Source organism: Catharus ustulatus, chromosome 34 (assembly GCF_009819885.2).
Source record: "Catharus ustulatus isolate bCatUst1 chromosome 34, bCatUst1.pri.v2, whole genome shotgun sequence".
NCBI classification, from domain to species: domain Eukaryota; kingdom Metazoa; phylum Chordata; class Aves; order Passeriformes; family Turdidae; genus Catharus; species Catharus ustulatus.
The window spans coordinates 89,769-108,133 of NC_046254.1; the positions used below are offsets into that span (position 1 = coordinate 89,769).

General features: G+C 61.4%; 1 protein-coding gene across 1 annotated transcript in view; it reads left to right on the forward strand.

Annotated features, from left to right (window-relative positions):
- The window catches only part of RYR1 (ryanodine receptor 1), a gene marked incomplete at its 5' end in the record, with an annotated part of 115,149 nt that overhangs the window by 89,684 nt on the left and 7,100 nt on the right, over positions 1-18,365 (forward strand). The window contains 18 exon segments of the mRNA XM_033083988.1: positions 431-537; positions 2,060-2,111; positions 2,917-2,997; positions 3,553-3,652; positions 4,603-4,682; positions 5,647-5,723; positions 8,064-8,137; positions 9,000-9,017; positions 11,047-11,127; positions 11,225-11,313; positions 11,404-11,532; positions 12,760-12,864; positions 12,963-13,044; positions 14,627-15,948; positions 16,632-16,702; positions 16,786-16,948; positions 17,040-17,126; positions 18,014-18,244. Coding sequence (XP_032939879.1) covers positions 431-537; positions 2,060-2,111; positions 2,917-2,997; positions 3,553-3,652; positions 4,603-4,682; positions 5,647-5,723; positions 8,064-8,137; positions 9,000-9,017; positions 11,047-11,127; positions 11,225-11,313; positions 11,404-11,532; positions 12,760-12,864; positions 12,963-13,044; positions 14,627-15,948; positions 16,632-16,702; positions 16,786-16,948; positions 17,040-17,126; positions 18,014-18,244 — 2,949 coding nt within the window.

Consider the following 18,365-nt stretch of genomic DNA (forward strand, 5'->3'; position numbering starts at 1 on the left):
TCCCTGGGGGGTCTGGGGACATCCCTGGGGGTTGGGGACATCCCTGGGGGGAATTTGGGGATACCCTCTGAGTTTGGGCACTCCCTGTCCCATTTTTTGGGTTTTTTGGGGTTTTTTTGGGGTTTTTTTGGTTTTTTGGGGACAGAAGTTGGGGTTTGGGGACACCCTGAGAGCTCTCCCTCCCTGACCCGATTTTTTGGGGTTTTTTTGAGTTTTTGGGGTTTTTGGGTTTTTTGGGGGGTTTTTGGGAACACCCTGAGAGCTCCCCCTCCCTGACCCGTTTTTTGGGATTTTTTGGGGGTTTTTTTGGGGTTTTTTTGGGGACAGAAAAAGTTGGGGTTTGGGGACACCCTGAGAGCTCTCCCTCTCTGACCCGTTTTTTGGGGTTTTTTTGGGTTTTTTTTTTGTTTTTTGGGGTTTCTGGGGCCAGAAGTCGGGGCGGGAGGAGGAGGAGGAGGAGGAGGAGGCCGAGGCCCGGCCGGACCCGCTGCACCAACTGATCCTGCACTTCAGCCGCACCGCCCTGACCGAGCAGAGGTGACCCCAAAACACGGGGGGGACCCAAAATCAGAGAGCCCAAAAATCCCACTGAGACCCCGAACCCCGGGGGGACTCCAAAACACAACAGGGACCCCAAATCACAACAGGGACCCCAAAAATCACAGAGAGCCCAAAAATCACACTGAGAGAGGCCCCAAACACAGGGGGACCCCAAAAATCAGAGAGAGCCCAAAAATGCCACTGGGACCCCAAAAATCACAACAGGGACCCCAAAAATCCCGCTGAGAACCCCAAAAATCCCACTGAGAGAGACCCCAAAATCACAGAGAGCCCAAAAATCACACTGGGACCCCAAAATACAACAGGGACCCCAAAAATCACACTGAGAGAGACCCCAAAATCCCACTGGGAGAGACCCCAAATCCCCGGGGGGACCCCAAAAATCAGAGAGAGCCCAAAAATCACACTGAGAGAGATCCCAAAAATCACAGAGACCCCGAAACCCCGAGGGGACCCCAAAAATCAGAGACCCCAAAATACAACAGGGATCCCAAACCCCGGGGGGACCCCAAAATCACAGAGAGCCCAAAAATCACACTGAGAGAGATCCCAAACACGGGGGGACCCCAAAAATCACACTGAGAGAGATCCCAAAAATCACAGAGAGCCCAAAAATCACAGAGAACCCCAAAATCACACTGGGACCCCAAATCAAAACAGAGACCCCAAACCCCGGGGGACCCCAAAAATCACTCTGAGACCCCAAACCCCGGGGGGACCCCAAAAATCAGAGAGATCCCAAAACACAACAGGGACCCCAAAATCACACTGGGACCCCAAAATTACAGAGACCCCAAATCCCACTGAGAGTGACCTCAAACCCCGGGGGGACCCCAAAAAATCAGAGACCCCAAATCCCACTGAGAGAGATCCCAAAATCACAGAGAGTCCAAAACACAACTGGGACCCCAAAACAACAGAGGACCCCAAAAATCAGAGACCCCAAAAATCACTCTGAGAGAGACCCCAAAAATCACACTGGGACCCCAAAATCACAGAGACCCCAAAAATCACACTGGGACCCCAAAACACAACAGGGACCTCAAAAATCACACTGGAACCCCAAAATCACAGAGACCCCAAAATCCAGGAGGACCCCAAAAATCAGAGACCCCAAAAATCACAGAGAGACCCCAAAACCCCGGGGAGATCCCAAAAATCAGAGACCCCAACACCCCAGGGGGACCCCAAAATCACAGAGACCCCAAATCCCACTGAGAACCCCAAACCCCACTGGGAGGACCCCAAAACTGGGGTGACACCTCAGGATGGGGGAGCCCCAATCCCCCAGGAGTTCCTGGGCCCTTTTTGGGGTTCCTGGGTCCATTTTTGGGGTTGCTGGGTCCCCTTTTGGGGTTCCTGGGTCCCTTTTGGGGGTTCCTGGGTCCATTTTTGGGGGTCTGTGTCCCTTTTTGGGGTACCCTGCTCCATTTTTGGGGTGTCCAGGGTGCCCCCAGACCCCTCCCCAACCTGTGTCCCCCTCCCCAAAATCCCGCAGCCACCTGGAGCAGGATCACCTGTACATGGCCTATGCCGGGATCATGGCCAAGGTGGGCACCCCAAAAACTGGGGGGGGGGGACCCCAAAAACTGGGGGGTAACCCCAAAAATGGGGGGACCCCAAAAACGGGGGGAACCCAAAAATGGGGGGGGGGGATCCCAAAAATGGGGGGGACCCCAAAAATGGGGGGTCCCAAAATCGGGGGGGGGACCCCAAAACTGGGGGGAGGGAACCCCAAAACCGGGGGGGACCCCAAAATCGGGGGGGGACCCCAAAAACGGGAACCCCAAAATCGGGGGGTGGACCCCAAAAATGGGGGGGAACCCAAAATCTGGGGGGACCCCAAAATCTGGGGGGACCCCAAAAACGGGGAGGGAACCCAAAATCGGGGGACCCCAAAATCGGGGGGGGACCCCAAAAATGGGGAGGGAACCCAAAAACGGGGGGATCCCAAAATCGGGAAGGGGGCCCCAAAAATGGGGAGGGGCCCCAAAAATGGGGAGGGACCCCAAAATCGGGGGGACCCCAAGAGTTGAGGGCTCAGGGATTGGGGGTCCCTGAGGGAATTTTGGGGGTGGAGGGGCCAAAATTGGGGTGGGGTCTCCAAAATTGGGGTGGGGTCTCCAAAATTGGGGTGGGATCCCCAAAATTGGGGTGGGATCCCCCAGGAATGTTTGGGGGGGAGCAGAGATGGGGGGATTTTGAGGGGGGGTCCCCAAAGATTTGGGGTGGTCCCAGGGATTTTGGGGGGTGATTCCAGGGATTTTGGGGTTCCCAGGGAATTTTGGGGACCCCCAGGTGGGTTTGGGGGGGTTCCCCAATTTGAGGACCCCTCCCCAAATTCCCTTCCCCCAGAGCTGCCACATTGAGGAGGGGGAGGAGGAGGAGAAGGAGGAAGAGGAGAAGGAGGAGGAAGAAGCCGAGGATTCCTTTGAGGTTGGGGGGACCCCGAAACCCCCCTGTGACCCCCTGACCCCTGTGACCCCTATGTGACCCCTCTGTGACCCCTCTATGACCCCTGATTTACCCCCAGGAGAAGGAGATGGAGAAGCAGAAGCTGCTGTGACCCCCTGACCCCCCTGTGACCCCCTGACCCCTGTGACCCCCTGACCCCTCTGTGACCCCTCTGTGACCCCTGTGACCCCTCAGTGACCCCTGTGACCCCTCTGTGACCCCTGTGACCCCAATTTTACCCCCAGGAGAAGGAGATGGAGAAGCAGAAGCTGCTGTGACCCTCTGACCCCCCTGTGACCCCCCAGTGACCCCCTGACCCCTGTGACCCCTCTGTGACCCCTGTGACCCCTGAGTGACCCCCTGACCCCTCTGTGACCCCTGTGACCCCTGATTTACCCCCAGGAGAAGGAGATGGAGAAGCAGAAGCTGCTGTGACCCCCTGACCCCCCTCTGACCCCCTGACCCCTGTGACCCCTGTAACCCCTCAGTGACCCCTGTGACCCCTCAGTGACCCCCTGACCTCTCTGTGACCCCCAGGAGAAGGAGATGGAGAAGCAGAAGCTGCTGTCCCAGCAGGCCCGGCTGCACACGCGGGGGGCGGCCGAGATGGTGCTGCAGATGATCAGCGCCTGCAAGGGTGAGACCCCCGGGACCCCCCCCAAAATACCCTGAGAGACCCCCGGGACCCCCCCAAAAACACCTGAGAGACCCCTGGGACCCCCCCCAAAAACACCTGAGAGACCCCCGGGACCCCCTCAAAAACCCTGAGAGACCCCTGAGAGACCCCCTGAGACCCCCTGGGACCCTCGGGACCCCCCCAAAATACCCTGAGAGACCCCCGGGACCCCCCCAAAAACACCTGAGAGACCCCTGGGACCCCCTCAAAAACCCTGAGAGACCCCTGAGAGAACCCTGGGACCCCCAAAAACTCTGAGAGACCCCCGGGACCCCCTGAGAGACCCCCAAAACACCTGCGAGACCCCTGAGACCCGTGAGAGACCCCTGAGAGACCCCCTGAGACCCCCTGAGACCCCCTGGGACCCCCCCCAAAAAACCCTGAGAGACCCCCAGAGCACCTGAGAGACCCCTGAGTGACCTCCTGAGTGACCCCGGTGTCGCCCTGAGTGACCCCTGAGTGACCCCCCGACCCCTAGAGCACCTGAGAGACCCCTGGGACACCCCAAAAAACCCTGAGAGACCCCTGGGACCCCCTGAGATCTTTGAGAGACCCCTGAGAGACCCCCCAAAACACCTGAGAGACCCCCTGGAACCCCCCAAAAACCTGAGAGACCCCCAGAGACCTGTGAGAGACCCCCGAGAGATCCTGAGAGACCCCTGGGACACCCCTGAGTGACCCCTGAGTGACCCAAGACCCCCTGAGTGACCCCGATGTCCCCCTGAGTAACCCTTGAGTGACCCCTGAGTGACCATTGAGTGACCCTTGAGTGACCCCACTGTGACCCCGCTGTCCCCCCTCTGCTTTGACCCCTGAGTGACCCCTGAGTGACCCCGCTGTCCCCCCTGCTGTGACCCCTGAGTGACCCCACTGTGACCCCTGGGTGACCCCGCTGTCCCCTCTGTCCCCAGGCGAGAGGGGGGCCATGGTCTCCTCCACCCTCAAGTTGGGAATCTCCATCCTCAACGGGGGCAACGCGGACGTGCAGCAGGTCAGGGTCCCAGTGTGTCCCAGTGTCCTCCCAGTGTGTCCCAGTATCCCACAGTGTGCCCCCAGTGTCCTCCCAGTATCCCCCAGTGTGTCCCAGTGTGTCCCAGTGTGTCCCAGTGTCCTCCCAGTGTGTCCCAGTGTCCTCCCAGTGCCCTCCCAGTGTCATCCCAGTGTGTCCCAGTGTCCTCCAGTATCCCCCAGTGTCCTCCTAGTATCCCCCAGTGTCCTCCCAGTATCCCCCCAGTGTGCCCCAGTGTCCTCCCAGTATATCCCAGTGTGCCCCAGTGTCCCCCCAGTGTGTCCCAGTGTGCCCCAGTGTCCTCCCAGTGTGTCCCAGTGTGTCCCAGTGTCCCCCAGTGTGTCCCAGTGTGTCCCAGTGTCCTCCCAGTGTGTCCCAGTGTGTCCCAGTATCCTCCCAGTGTGTCCCAGTGTCCCCCAGTGTGTCCCAGTGTGTCCCAGTGTCCTCCCAGTGTCCTCCCAGTATCCTCCCAGTATATCCCAGTGTGCCCCAGTGTCCTCCCAGTATATCCCAGTGTGCCCCAGTGTCCTCCCAGTATATCCCAGTGTGTCCCAGTGTCCTCCCAGTGTGTCCCAGTGTGTCCCAGTATCCTCCCAGTATATCCCAGTGTGCCCCAGTATACCCCAGTGTCCCCCAGTGCGCCCCAGTATCACCCAGTGTCCTCCCCCAGTATCCCCCAGTATCCCCCAGTGCGCCCCAGTATCACCCAGTGTCCCCCCAGTGTGCCCCAGTGTCCCCCCAGTATCCCCCAGTCCCTCCCAGTTCCCTCCCAGTCCCTCCCCAGTTCCCCCCAGTATCCCCCAGTCCCTCCCAGTTCCCTCCCAGTCCCTCCCAGTTCCCTCCCAGTCCCTCCCAGTCCCTCCCAGTTCCCTCCCAGTCCCCCCCACTCCCTCCCAGTCCCCCCCAGTCCCTCCCAGTTCCCCCAGTATCCCCAGTTTCCCCACAGAAAATGCTCGAGTACCTCAAGTCCAAGCGCGAGGTCGGATTCTTCCAGAGCGTGCAGGCGCTGATGCAAACCTGCAGGTGAGGGGGGGGCGGGTTTGGGGGGTCCCCTGAGGTTTTGGGGTCCCCATTGAGGATTTTGGGGTCCCTGTGCCAACATTGGATTCCCCCACTGAAGGGTCTGGGGTCACCCCCTGAGGGGTCTGGGGTCCCTGTGCCCCCATTGGGTTCCCCCCTGTGGGAATTGGGGTCCCCCCTGAAGGGTCTGGGGTCCCTGTGCCACCATTGGGTTCCCCCCCGAGGGATTTGGGGTCCCCCAGTGGGAATTGGGGTCCCCTGAGGGTTTTGGGGTCCTTGTGCCACCATTGGGGTCCCCCTGAGGGGTTTAGGGTCCCCCACTGAAGGGTCTGGGGTCACCCCGTGAGGATTTTGGGGTCCCCCCCCGAGGGGTCTGGGGTCCCTGTGCCACCATTGGGGTCCCCCCCTGAGGGGTCTGGGGTCCCCCTGTGGGAATTGGGGTCACCCCATGAGGATTTTGGGGTCCCTGTGCCACCATTGGGGTTCCCATTGATGATTTTGGGGTCCCCCTGAGGGGTTTGGGGTCACCCCCTGAGGGGTTTTGGGGTCCCCATTGATGATTTTGGGGTCCCCATTGATGTTTTGGGGCCCCCATTGATGATTTTGGGTCCCCATTGATGATTTGGGGTCCCCATTGATGATTTTGGGGTCCCTGTGCCACCATTGGGGTCCCCATTGATGATTTTGGGCTCCCCCTGATATTTTGGGGTCCCCATTGATGATTTTGGGGTCCCCATTGATGTTTGGGTTCCCCATTGATGATTTGGGGTCCCCATTGATGATTTTGGGGTCCCCATTGATGTTTTGGGGTCCCCATTGCTGATTTTGGGTTCCCCCATTGATGATTTTGGGGTCCCCATTGATGATTTTGGGGTCCCCCCTGAAGATTTTGGGGTCCCCATTGCTGATTTTGGGGTCCCCTGATGTTTTGGGGTCCCCATTGATGATTTTGGGGTCCCCATTGATGTTTTGGGGTCCCCATTGATGATTTTGGATCCCCTGAGGTTTTGGGGTCCCCATTGATGATTTTGGGCTCCCCCTGATGATTTTGGGTTCCCCCTGATGTTTGGGGTCCCCATTGATGATTTTGGGGTCCCCCATTGATGATTTTGGGTCCCCATTGATGATTTTGGGCTCCCCCATTGATGTTTTGGGGTCTCCATTGATGTTTTGGGGTCCCCATTGATGATTTTGGATCCCCTGATGTTTTGGGGTCCCCATTGATGATTTTGGATCCCCTGATGATTTTGGGGTCCCCATTGCTGATTTGGGGTCCCCATTGATGATTTTGGGTTCCCCTGATGTTTTGGGGTCCCCATTGATGATTTTGAGGTCCCCATTGATATTTTGGGGTCCCCATTGATGATTTTGGGTCCCCATTGCTGATTTTGGGGTTCCCATTGATGATTTTGGGGTCCCCATTGCTGATTTTGGGTTCCCCTGATGTTTTGGGTTCCCCATTGATGTTTTGGGGTCCCCATTGATGATTTTGGGTCCCCATTGATGTTTTGGGGTCCCCATTGCTGATTTTGGGGTCCCCATTGATGATTTTGGGGCTCCCCTGATGTTTTGGGTTCCCCCCTGATGTTTTGGGGTCCCCATTGATGATTTTGGGTCCCCCATTGATGATTTGGGGTCCCCATTGATGATTTTGGGTCCCCATTGATGATTTTGGATCCCCTGATGTTTTGGGTTCCCCCTGAGGATTTTGGGGTCCCCATTGATGTTTTGGGTCCCCTGAGGTTTTGGGGTCCCCCATTGATGATTTTGGGTTCCCCATTGATGATTTTGGGGTCCCCATTGATGTTTTGGGGTCCCCATTGATGGTTTTGGGGTCCCCATTGATGATTTTGGGTTCCCCATTGATGATTTTGGGGTCCCCATTGATGATTTTGGATCCCCTGAGGTTTTGGGGTCCCCATTGCTGATTTTGGGGTCCCCATTGATGCTTTTGGGTTCCCCATTGATGTTTTGGGGTCCCCATTGATGATTTTGGATCCCCTGATGATTTGGGGTCCCCATTGATGATTTTGGGGTCCCCATTGATGATTTTGGGGTTCCCATTGATGATTTTGGGTCCCCATTGATGATTTTGGGGTCCCCCCTGATGTTCTGAGGTCCCCATTGATGATTTGGGGTCCCCATTGATGATTTTGGGGTTCCCCCTGAGGATTTTGGGGTCCCCCCTGATGTTTTGAGGTCCCCATTGATGTTTTGGGGTCCCCATTGATGATTTTGGGATCCCTATTGATGATTTTGGGGTCCCCATTGATGTTTTGGGTCCCCATTGATGATTTGGGGTCCCCATTGATGATTTTGGGGTCCCCTTTCCCCCTCCCGCAGCGTGCTGGACCTGAACGCGTTCGAGCGGCAGAACAAGGCCGAGGGGCTGGGCATGGTCACCGAGGAGGGGACCAGTGAGTCTGGGGGACCCCAAAACATCAGGGGGACCCCAAAAGGGTCTGGGGGAGGAGGGGGGGGGCTCGTTCTGCACCCCAAAACTGCCCCAGAGCCCTGCTGAGGAGGTGGCTGCTGGGCCCTGAGCGCCCCCAAAGTTGATGTCCCCCAAAACTCAAATCCTGAACCTAATGCACCCCAAAAACCCCAAACTCTGCCCCTAATGCACCCCAATTCCTGCCCTAATGCCCCCCAAAAACCAAATCCTGAACCTAATGCACCCCAAAAACTCCGAATCCTGAACCTAATGCCCCCCAAAAACCCCAAATCCTGATCCTAATGCACCCCAAATCCTGCCCCTAATGCACCCCAAAAGTTAATGATTCCCCACCCCTAATGCACCCCAAACTCTGCCCTTAATGCACCCCAAATCCTGCCCCTAATGCACCCCAAAACCTCAAATCCTGCCCTAATGCACCCCAAAAACCCAAATCCTGAACCTAATGCACCCCAAAAACCCCAAATCCTGCCCTAATGCCCCCCAAACTCTGCCCCTAATGCCCCCCAACCCTAAATCCTGCCCTAATGCACCCCAAATCCTGCCCTAATGCACTCCAAACCCCAAATCCTGCCCCTAATGCCCTTCCCAAAATTTTGCTCCCCTTCCCCATAATATCCACCCAAACCCTAAATCCCTCCTGGACCCACAAATCCCCCAAACCCCTCCTGGACCCCTAATTCCCCCAAACCCTAAATCCCCAAACCCTAATTCCCCAAACCCCAAATCCCCTGACCCTCCTAACTCCCCCAAACCCCAAACCCCAAACCCCAAAGCCCAAACCCCGCTCACTGTCTCTTCTCTCCCCCCGGCTCCGCTGGCAGTCATCAGCCGGGAGAACGGTAAATATGGGGGGGTGTAGGGTCAGCTTTGGGGTCAGCTTTGGGGTCAGCTCTGGGGTCTGGGGGGTTGTAGGGGCTGTAGGGTCAGCTCTGGGGTCTGGGGGGGCTGTAGGGTCAGCTCTGGGGTCAGCTCTGGGGTCAGCTCTGGGGTCAGCTCTGGGGTCTGAGGGGGCTGTAGGATCTGAGAGGGGCTGTAGGGTGGGTTATGGGGCTGTAGGGTCAGCTCTGGGGTCTGGGGGGGCTGTAGGGTCAGCTCTGGGGTCAGGAGTGGCTGTAGGGGCTGTAGGGTCAGCTCTGGGTTATGGGGCTATAGGGTCAGCTCTAGGGTCAGCTCTGGGGTCTGGGAGTGCTATAGGGGCTGTAGGGTCAGTTCTGGGGTCAGCTTTGGGGCATGGGGGGGCTGTAGGGTCAGCTCTGGGGTCTGGGGGGGCTGTAGGGTCAGCTCTGGGGTCAGCTCTGGGGTCTGGGGGCTGTAGGGTCAGCTCTGGGGTCTGGGGGGGCTGTAGGGTCAGCTGTGGGATCTGGGAGTGCTATAGGGTCTGAGAGGGGCTGTAGGGTCAGCTCTGGGGTCTGGGGGGGCTGTAGGGTCAGTTCTGGGGTCAGCTCTGGGGTCAGGGGATTGTAGGGTCAGCTCTGGGGTCAGCTCTGGGGTCAGGGGGGCTGTAGGGTCAGCTCTGGGGTCTGGGCTGGCTCTGGGGGGCTGTAGGGTCTGAGAGGGGCTGTAGGGTGGGTTATGGGGCTGTAGGGTCAGCTCTGGGGTCAGCTCTGGGGTCTGGGGGGACTGTAGGGTCAGCTTTGGGATCTGGGAGTGCTATAGGGTCTGAGAGGGGCTGTAGGGTCAGCTCTGGGGTCTGGGGGGGCTGTAGGGGCTGTAGGGTCAGCTCTGGGGTCAGCTCTGGGCTCTGGGGGGTCTGTAGGGTCAGCTCTGGAGTCTGGGGGGGCTGTAGGGGCTGTAGGATGGTTATGGGACTGTAGGATCTGAGAGGGGATGTGTGGGGCTATGAGGAGGCTGTGGGGACCATTTAGGGGGGCTCTGGGGGGCTGTGAGGGATTTGGGGTCTGTAGGGGATTTAGGGGATTTGGGGTCTGTAGGGGATTTAGGGGCTGTGGGGATTTAGGGGGGCTGTGAGGGGACAGGGTTGGGATCCCACAGGGCTCAGGGGGTGGCAGGAGGAGGGTGGCCTGTCCCCATGTCCCCGCTCGTGTCCCCTCCCTGCTAACGCCCTGCCACCCCTGCTTGTCCCTGTGCCACCCCAATGTCCCTGTGCCACCCCTGCTTGTCCCTGTACCACCCCAATGTCCCTCTGCTGTCCCTGTGCCACCCCTGCTTGTCCCCGTGCCACTCTATGGTGTCCCTGTGCCACCTCAAGGTGTCCCTGTGCCACTCTATGGTGTCCCTGTGCCACCTCAAGGTGTCCCTGTGCCACTCAATGGTGTCCCTGTCACACCAGGATGTCCCTGTGCCAGCTCAGATTGTCCCTGTGCCACTTTATGGTGTCCCTGTGCCACCTCAAGGTGTCCCCATGCCACTCTATGGTGTCACTGTGCCACCTCAGGGTGTCCCCATGCCACTCTATGGTGTCCCTGTGCCATCTGAGATTGTCCCCGTGCCACTCTATGGTGTCCTTGTCACACCACGGTGTCCCTGTGCCACCCTGGGGTGTCCCTGTGCCACCCTGGGGTGTCCCCGTACCCCTGGGGTGTCCCTGTGCCACTGGGCCATGTCCCTGTGCCACCCTGGGATGTCCCTGTGCCACTGGGCTGTGTCCCCATACCCCTGGGCCGTGTCCCCATAGCCCTGGGTCGCGTCCCTGTGCCACCCTGGGCTGTGTCCCCATAGCCCTGGGTCGTGTCCCCATACCCCTGGGCCGTGTCCCTGTGCCACCCTGGGGTGTCCCTGTACCCCTGGGCCGTGTCCTCGTGCCACCCCTGCCCTGGGTGACAGCGCTGTCCCCATGCCCCTGGGGTGTCCCCATGCCACCCCTGCCCCGGGTGACGGCGCTGTCCCCGTGTCCCCCCGTGTCCCCAGGGGAGAAGGTGATGTCGGACGATGAATTCACCCAGGACCTGTTCCGGCTGCTGCAGCTGCTCTGCGAGGGCCACAACAACGGTGGGCACACCTGGGCACACCTGGGCACACCTGAGGGGACCCAGGGGACACTGAGGTGACCCTGGGGGTGGCCCTGTCCTGTCCCCCCCCTCCTCAGATTTCCAGAATTACCTGAGGACACAGACGGGGAACACGACCACAATCAACATCATCATCTGCACCGTGGATTACCTGCTGCGCCTGCAGGTGAGCCTCACCTGGCCAGGGGTCACCTGGGGTCAGCAGGGGTCAGCAGTGACCGCTCCTGGTGTCCCCAATGTCCCCCAATGTCCCCAGGAGTCCATCAGTGACTTCTACTGGTACTACTCGGGCAAGGACGTCATCGACGAGCAGGGCAAGAGGAATTTCTCCAAGGCCATGGCGGTGGCCAAGCAGGTGTTCAACAGCCTCACCGAGTACATCCAGGTGAGCACACCTGGGCACACCTGGGCACACCTGGGACACCTGGGACACAGCTGGGCACAGCTGGGACACACCTGGGCACACCTGGGACACACCTGGGACACACCTGGGCACACCTGGGCACATCTGGGCACACCCTGACACACCTGGGAACCCCCCCAGATCCCCCATGGCCATGGCCAAGCAGGTGTTCAACAGCCTCACCGAGTACATCCAGGTGAGCACACCTGGGACACACCTGGGACACACCTGGGACACACCTGGGCACACCTGGGCACACCTGGAACACACCCTGACACACCTGGGCACACCCTGACACACCTGGGACACACCTGGGACACACCTGAGACACCTGGGACACACCTGGGCACACCCTGACACACCTGGGACACACCTGGGCACACCCTGACACACCTGGGACACACCTGGGCACACCCTGACACACCTGGGACACACCTGGGATGCACCCTGACACACCTGGGCACACCTGGGACACACCCTGATACACCTGGGACACACCTGGGCACACCTGGGATGCACCCTGACACACCTGGGCACACCTGGGACACACCCTGACACACCTGGGACACCTGGGACACCTGGGACACAGCTGGGCACAGCTGGGACACACCTGGGCACACCTGGGACACACCCTGACACACCTGGGACACCTGGGACACACCCTGACACACCTGGGCACACCCTGACACACCTGGGACACACCTGGGACACACCTGGGACACACCTGGGAACACCTGGGCACACCTGGGACACACCCTGACACACCTGACACACCTGGGACACACCCTGACACACCTGGGCACACCTGGGACACCTGGGCACACCTTGACACACCTGGGACACACCTGGGCACACCTGGGCACACCTGGGCACACCTGGGACACACCTGGGCACACCTGGGCACACCCTGACACACCTGGGCACACACCCTGACACACCTGGCACACACCTGGGCACACCTGGGCACACCCTGACACACCTGGGCACACACCCTGACACACCTGGAACACACCTGGGACACACCTGGGACACACCTGGGCCCCTCCAGACCCACCTGGAACCCCCTGAGTCCCCCAAACCCCCCTGGGTGTGGCCAAGCACAGCCAGGTGAGGCACAGCTGGGCACAGCTGGGCACAGCTGGATCCCCAGCGCTCCCCAGTGCTCCCAGTGGCCCAGGGGTCCCTCCCAGTATGCCGCTGTCCCCCCAGGGCCCCTGTACTGGGAACCAGCAGAGCCTGGCCCACAGCCGCCTCTGGGACGCCGTGGTCGGCTTCCTGCACGTGTTCGCCCACATGATGAAGAAACTGGCCCAGGTGGGCACTGGGAGCACTGGGAGGGACTGGGCGGGGACTGGTCGGTCACTGGGACTCACTGGTCGGTGACTGGTCGGTAACTGGGAGCACTGGTGCAGGACTCGTCGCAGCTGGGGCTGCTCAAGGAGCTGCTGGACCTGCAGAAGGACATGGTGGTGATGCTGCTGTCCCTGCTCGAGGGTACTGGGGACACTTGGGACACCTGGGGACACCTGGGGACACCTGGGACACCTGGGGGACAGCTGGGGACACCTGGGACACCTGAGGGACACCTGGGGGACAGCTGGGGGACACCTGGGACACCTGGGGGTCACCTGGGACACCTGGGGACACCTGGGAGTGACACCTAGGGACATCTGGGGGGGCCCAGGGTCCCCAGAGTGTCCCTTGACCACCCAGAGTGACCACCCAAGGTGTCCCTTGACCACCCAAAGTGACCACCCAGAGTCTCTTATCACGCAATGTCCCTTGATCCCAAGATGTCCCTTGACCTCAGGATGTCCCCTGACCACCCAAAGTGACCACCCAAGGTGTCCCTTGATCACCCAATGTCCCTTGATCCCAAAATGTCTCCTGACCACCCCAGATGTCCCTTGACCACCCCAGATGTTCCTTGACCACCCCAGGGTGTCCCTTGACCACCCAAGGGGTCCCTTGACCATCAAAGGTGTCCCTTGACCATCCCAGGTGCCCCTCGACCACCCAAGGTGACCACCCAGATGTCCCTTAACCCCAGGATGACCCCTGCCCACCCCAGGATATCCCTTGACCACCCCAGGATGTCCCTTGATCACCCAAGGTGTTCCTTGACCACCTAAGGTGACCCTTGACCATCCCAGGTGCCCCTCGACCACCCAAGGTGACCACCCAGATGCCCCTTGACCCCAGGATGACCCCTGTCCACCCCAGGATATCCCTTGACCACCCCAGATGTCCCTTGACCACCCAAGGTGTCCCTTGACCACCCCAGATGTCCCTTGACCACCTAAGGTGACCCTTGACCACCCAAGGTGACCACCCAGATAACCCCTTGACCCCAGGATGCCCCCTGCCCATCCCAGAGTGTCCCTTGACCCCAGGATGCCCCCTGCCCATCCCAGAGTGTCCCTTGACCCCAGGATATCCCCTTGACCCCAGAATGACCCCTGCCCACCCCAGGATGCCCCCTGCCCACCCAGATGCCCCTTGACCCCAGGATGACCCCTGCCCACCCCAGGATGCCCCTTGACCCCAGGATGTCCCCTGACCACTCCAGGGTGTCCCCTTGACCACCCAGATGCCCCTTGACCCCAGAATGCCCCCTGCCCACTCCAGCTGTCCCTTGACCCCAAGGTGACCCCTGCCCACCCCAGGATGCCCCCTGCCCACCCCAGATGTCCCTTGGCCCCAGGATGCCCCCTGCCCACCCAGATAACCCCTTGACCCCAGGATGTCCCCTGACCACTCCAGGGTGTCCCCTTGACCACCCAGATGCCCCTTGGCCCCAGGATGTCCCCTGACCACTCCAGCTTGTCCCCTTGACCACCCAGATACCCCTTGACCCCAGAATGCCCCCTGCCCACTCCAGCTGTCCCTTGACCCCAAGGTGACCCCTGCCCACCCTAGGGTGCCCCCTGCCCACCCCAGCTGTCCCTTGACCCCAGGGTGCCCCCTCCCCACCCCAGCTGTCCCTTGGCCCCAGGGTGCCCCCTGCCCACCCCAGCTGTCCCCACCCCGCCCCCGGAGCTGTGGGACCCCGCCGTGACCCCCTCCCGCCCCGCAGGGAACGTGGTGAACGGCACGATCGCGCGGCAGATGGTGGACATGCTGGTGGAGTCCTCCAGCAACGTCACCATGATCCTCAAGTTCTTCGACATGTTCCTGAAGCTGCGCGACATCGTCTCGTCCGACGCCTTCCGCCACTTCGTCACCGACCCGCGCGGCCTCATCTCCAAGAAGGATTTCCAGAAGGCCATGGACAGCCAGAAGCAGTACGAGCCCGACGAGATCCAGTTCCTGCTCTCGTGCTCCGAGGCCGACGAGAACGAGATGATCGACGTGGAGAGCTTCGCCCAGCGCTTCCAGGAGCCGGCGCGCGACATCGGCTTCAACGTGGCCGTGCTGCTGACCAACCTGTCGGAGCACGTGCCGCACGACCAGCGCCTCAAGACCTTCCTGGAGCAGGCCGAGAGCATCCTGGATTATTTCCGCCCCTTCCTGGGCCGCATCGAGATCATGGGGGCGGCGCGGCGCATCGAGCGCATCTACTTCGAGATCAGCGGCGCCAACAAGGCGCAGTGGGAGATGCCGCAGGTCAAGGAGTCCAAGCGCCAGTTCATCTTCGACGTGGTCAACGAGGGCGGCGAGGCCGAGAAGATGGAGCTGTTCGTCAACTTCTGCGAGGACACCATCTTCGAGATGCAGATCGCCTCGCGCATCTCCGAGGAGGAGGCGCCGCGCGACGAGGAGGAGGAGGAGGACGAGGACAGGGAGGAAGAGGAGCCGGCGGGGGCCGAGGCGCCGGCGCCGGCGCTGCCGGGACTGGGGGTGCTGCGCAGGGTGCTGGGCTCGCCCCAAGCGTGGCGCAGGAGGATCAGGAGGCTGAGGAAGAAGTCGGGCCGGGAGCTGGCGTGGGAGGCCGGGGCGGGCGTGGGGCGCGTGGCGCTGGGCGGGGTGCTGGGGGGTCTGGGGGTGCTGGCGGTTTTGGGGCGCCTGGCCTGGAGCTCGCTCTTCGGGGGGGGTTTGGTGGAAGGGGCGCAGCGCTTGGGGGTCATCGAGGTGCTGGGCTCCATGCCCGACCCCACCCAGGACGCGGTGGGCGGCGGGGAGGCCGGGCTGGGTGAGGAGGGGGCGCCCCCAGAAGCGGAGCAGCCCCCCGAGGCGCAGCTGGAGGCGGCGGCGGCCGGCGAGGAGGAGGAGGAGGAGGAGGGGGAGGAAGAGCGCAGGGAGGCGAAGGCGGTGCCGGCGGGGCCGGGGGTGCGCAAGGAGCCCCATTTCCGACTGGCGGCCCCCGACGCGCCGGGGGGGCTCGGGGATATCGGGGAGCCCCCCGGGGCTGAGCCCCCCACGCCCGAGGGGACCCCCATCCTGCGCAGGAAGATCGGGGTAAGGGGGGAAGGGGCTTCGGGGGTCTCTGGGGGGGAGTTTGGGGGGGTCTTTAATGGGAGGGGGGTCACTGTGAAGGGTGGGATGTGGGGAGGTTTTGGGGGTTCCTGTGGCGGTTCCTGGTGTGGGGATTTTGGGGTGACCAAGGGGGAATTTTGGGGGTCTCTGTGGCGGTTCCTGGTGTGGGGAATTTTGGGGGAACTCGCAGATTTTGGGGGTCCCTGTGGTGGTTCCTGGTGTGGGGAATTTTGGGGGGTCCCAGGGTGGATTTTGGGGGTCCCTGTGGCGGTTCCTGGTGTTGGAATTTTGGGGGGTCCCAGGGTGGATTTTGGGGGTCCCTGTGGCGGTTCCTGGTGTTGGAATTTTGGGGGGACTCGCAGATTTTGGGGTCTTTGTGGCAGTTCCTGGTGTGGAGATTTTGGGGGGCCCAGGAGGGATTTTGGGGGTCTCTGTGGCGGTTTCTGGTGTGGAGATTTTGGGGGGATTTTCAGATTTTGGGGGTCCCTGTGGCAGTTCCTGGTGTGGAGATTTTGGGGTGACCAAGGGAGAATTTTGGGGGTCCCTTTGCATGAGGAGATCCCCTATGGGGGGTGGGTCCCCAAATCCCTGATTGTCCCCCCGTGCCTGTCCTGAGGGGGATTTTGGGGGGTCCCTGGGGTCACCCCCCCGCTCTGACCCCCCAGGAGATGGCAGAGCAGGTGCAGGGCGAGGTGCAGAAAGAGGAGGAGCCCCCGGCCGAAACTGAGAAAGCCGAGTAAGGAGGGAATTTGGGGAGGGGTCCCTGAGCTCGGGGGGTGTCCCCGAGCCCCCCCAGCCCAGCCCCGCTGTCCCCCCCAGCACAGAGAACGGCGAGAAGGGACCCGAGGGGCCCGAGGGCGGCCCCGAGCCCAGGGCCCCCCCAAAACGCCGCAAGTCGGTGCCCAGGGAGCGCCGGGAGCCCCCGGCCGAGGGCGGCTTCGACTTCTGGGGAGAGCTGGAGGTGCAGAGGGTGAAATTCCTGGTAAGGGGTGGGGTCTCTGGGGGTCTCTGGGGGGGGTCTCGAGGGGATTTGGGGAGTCCTGGATTGGTTTCCTTCCTTCCCTCCCCTCCAGAATTACCTGTCCCGGAATTTCTACAACCTGCGGTTCCTGGCGCTGTTCCTGGCCTTTGCCATCAACTTCATCCTGCTCTTCTACAAGGTGGGGGCTGGAAGGGTGGGGGGCTTGGGGGGTCCTTGGGGTCTGGGAGGGGTTTGGGGGGTTCTGGGATCTGGGAGGAGTTTGGGGTTTCTGGGAGGGGGTTTAGGGGATTCTTGGGATCTGGGAGGGGTTTGGGGGGTTCTTAGAGGGGGTTTGGGGGGTCCTTGGGATCTGGGAGGGGGTCACAGATGGGGTTTGGGGACACTTTGGGTGCCCCTGTGTCCCCATGGGGGTCCCTGATGCGTCCCTGTCCCCTCTGGGTCCCTGACATGTCCCTGCGTGTCCCTGTCCCCTCGGGGTCCCTGACATGTCCCTGACATGTCCCTGCCTGTCCCTGTCCCCATGAGGGTCCCTGACATGTCCCTGACCTGTCCCCTCTGGGTCCCTGACGTGTCCCTGACGTGTCCCTGTCCCCTCTGGGGTCCCTGACGTGTCCCCTGTGTGTCCCTGTCCCCTCGGGGTCCCTGACGTGTCCCTGATGTGTCCCCCGCATGTCCCTGTCCCCATGAGGGTCCCTGACATGTCCCTGACATGTCCCTGCGTGTCCCTGACGTGTCCCCTGCATGTCCCTGTCCCCTCGGTGTCCCCTCGGTGTCCCCTCGGTGTCCCTGACATGTCCCTGACGTGTCCCCTGTGTGTCCCTGTCCCCTGTGTGGCCCTGACATGTCCCTGACCTGTCCTGTCCCCGCAGGGTCCCTGACTTGTCCCTGTGTGTCCCTGTCCCCATGGGGGTCCCTGACGTGTCCCCTGACATGTCCCTGTTTCCATGAGGGTCCCTGACGTGTCCCTGTCCCCTCAGGGTCCCTGACGTGTCCCCTGTGTGCCCCTGTCCCCTGTGTGGCCCTGACGTGTCCCTGACCTGTCCCTGCATGTCCCTGTCCCCGCAGGTGTCCGAGCACCCGCCGGGAGCCGCGGAGGAGCCCGAGGGCTCGGGGCTGGCCCCGGAGGAGGACGGGGGGCTGCCGGGGGGCCCCGAGGCCGGGGGGGGCTCGGAGGAGCCCGAGGTTTATTATTTCCTGGAGGAGAGCACGGGCTACATGGGCCCGGCCCTGCGGGGGCTGGCGCTGGCACACACGCTGGTGGCCTTCCTGTGCATCATCGGCTACAACTGCCTCAAGGTCAGCGCCAAATTCCGGGGGATCCCAAATCCTGGGGGATCCCAAATCCTGGGGGATCCCAAACCCCTGGGGGATCCTAAAACCCCTGGGGGACCCCCAAACCCCTGGGGGATCCCAAATC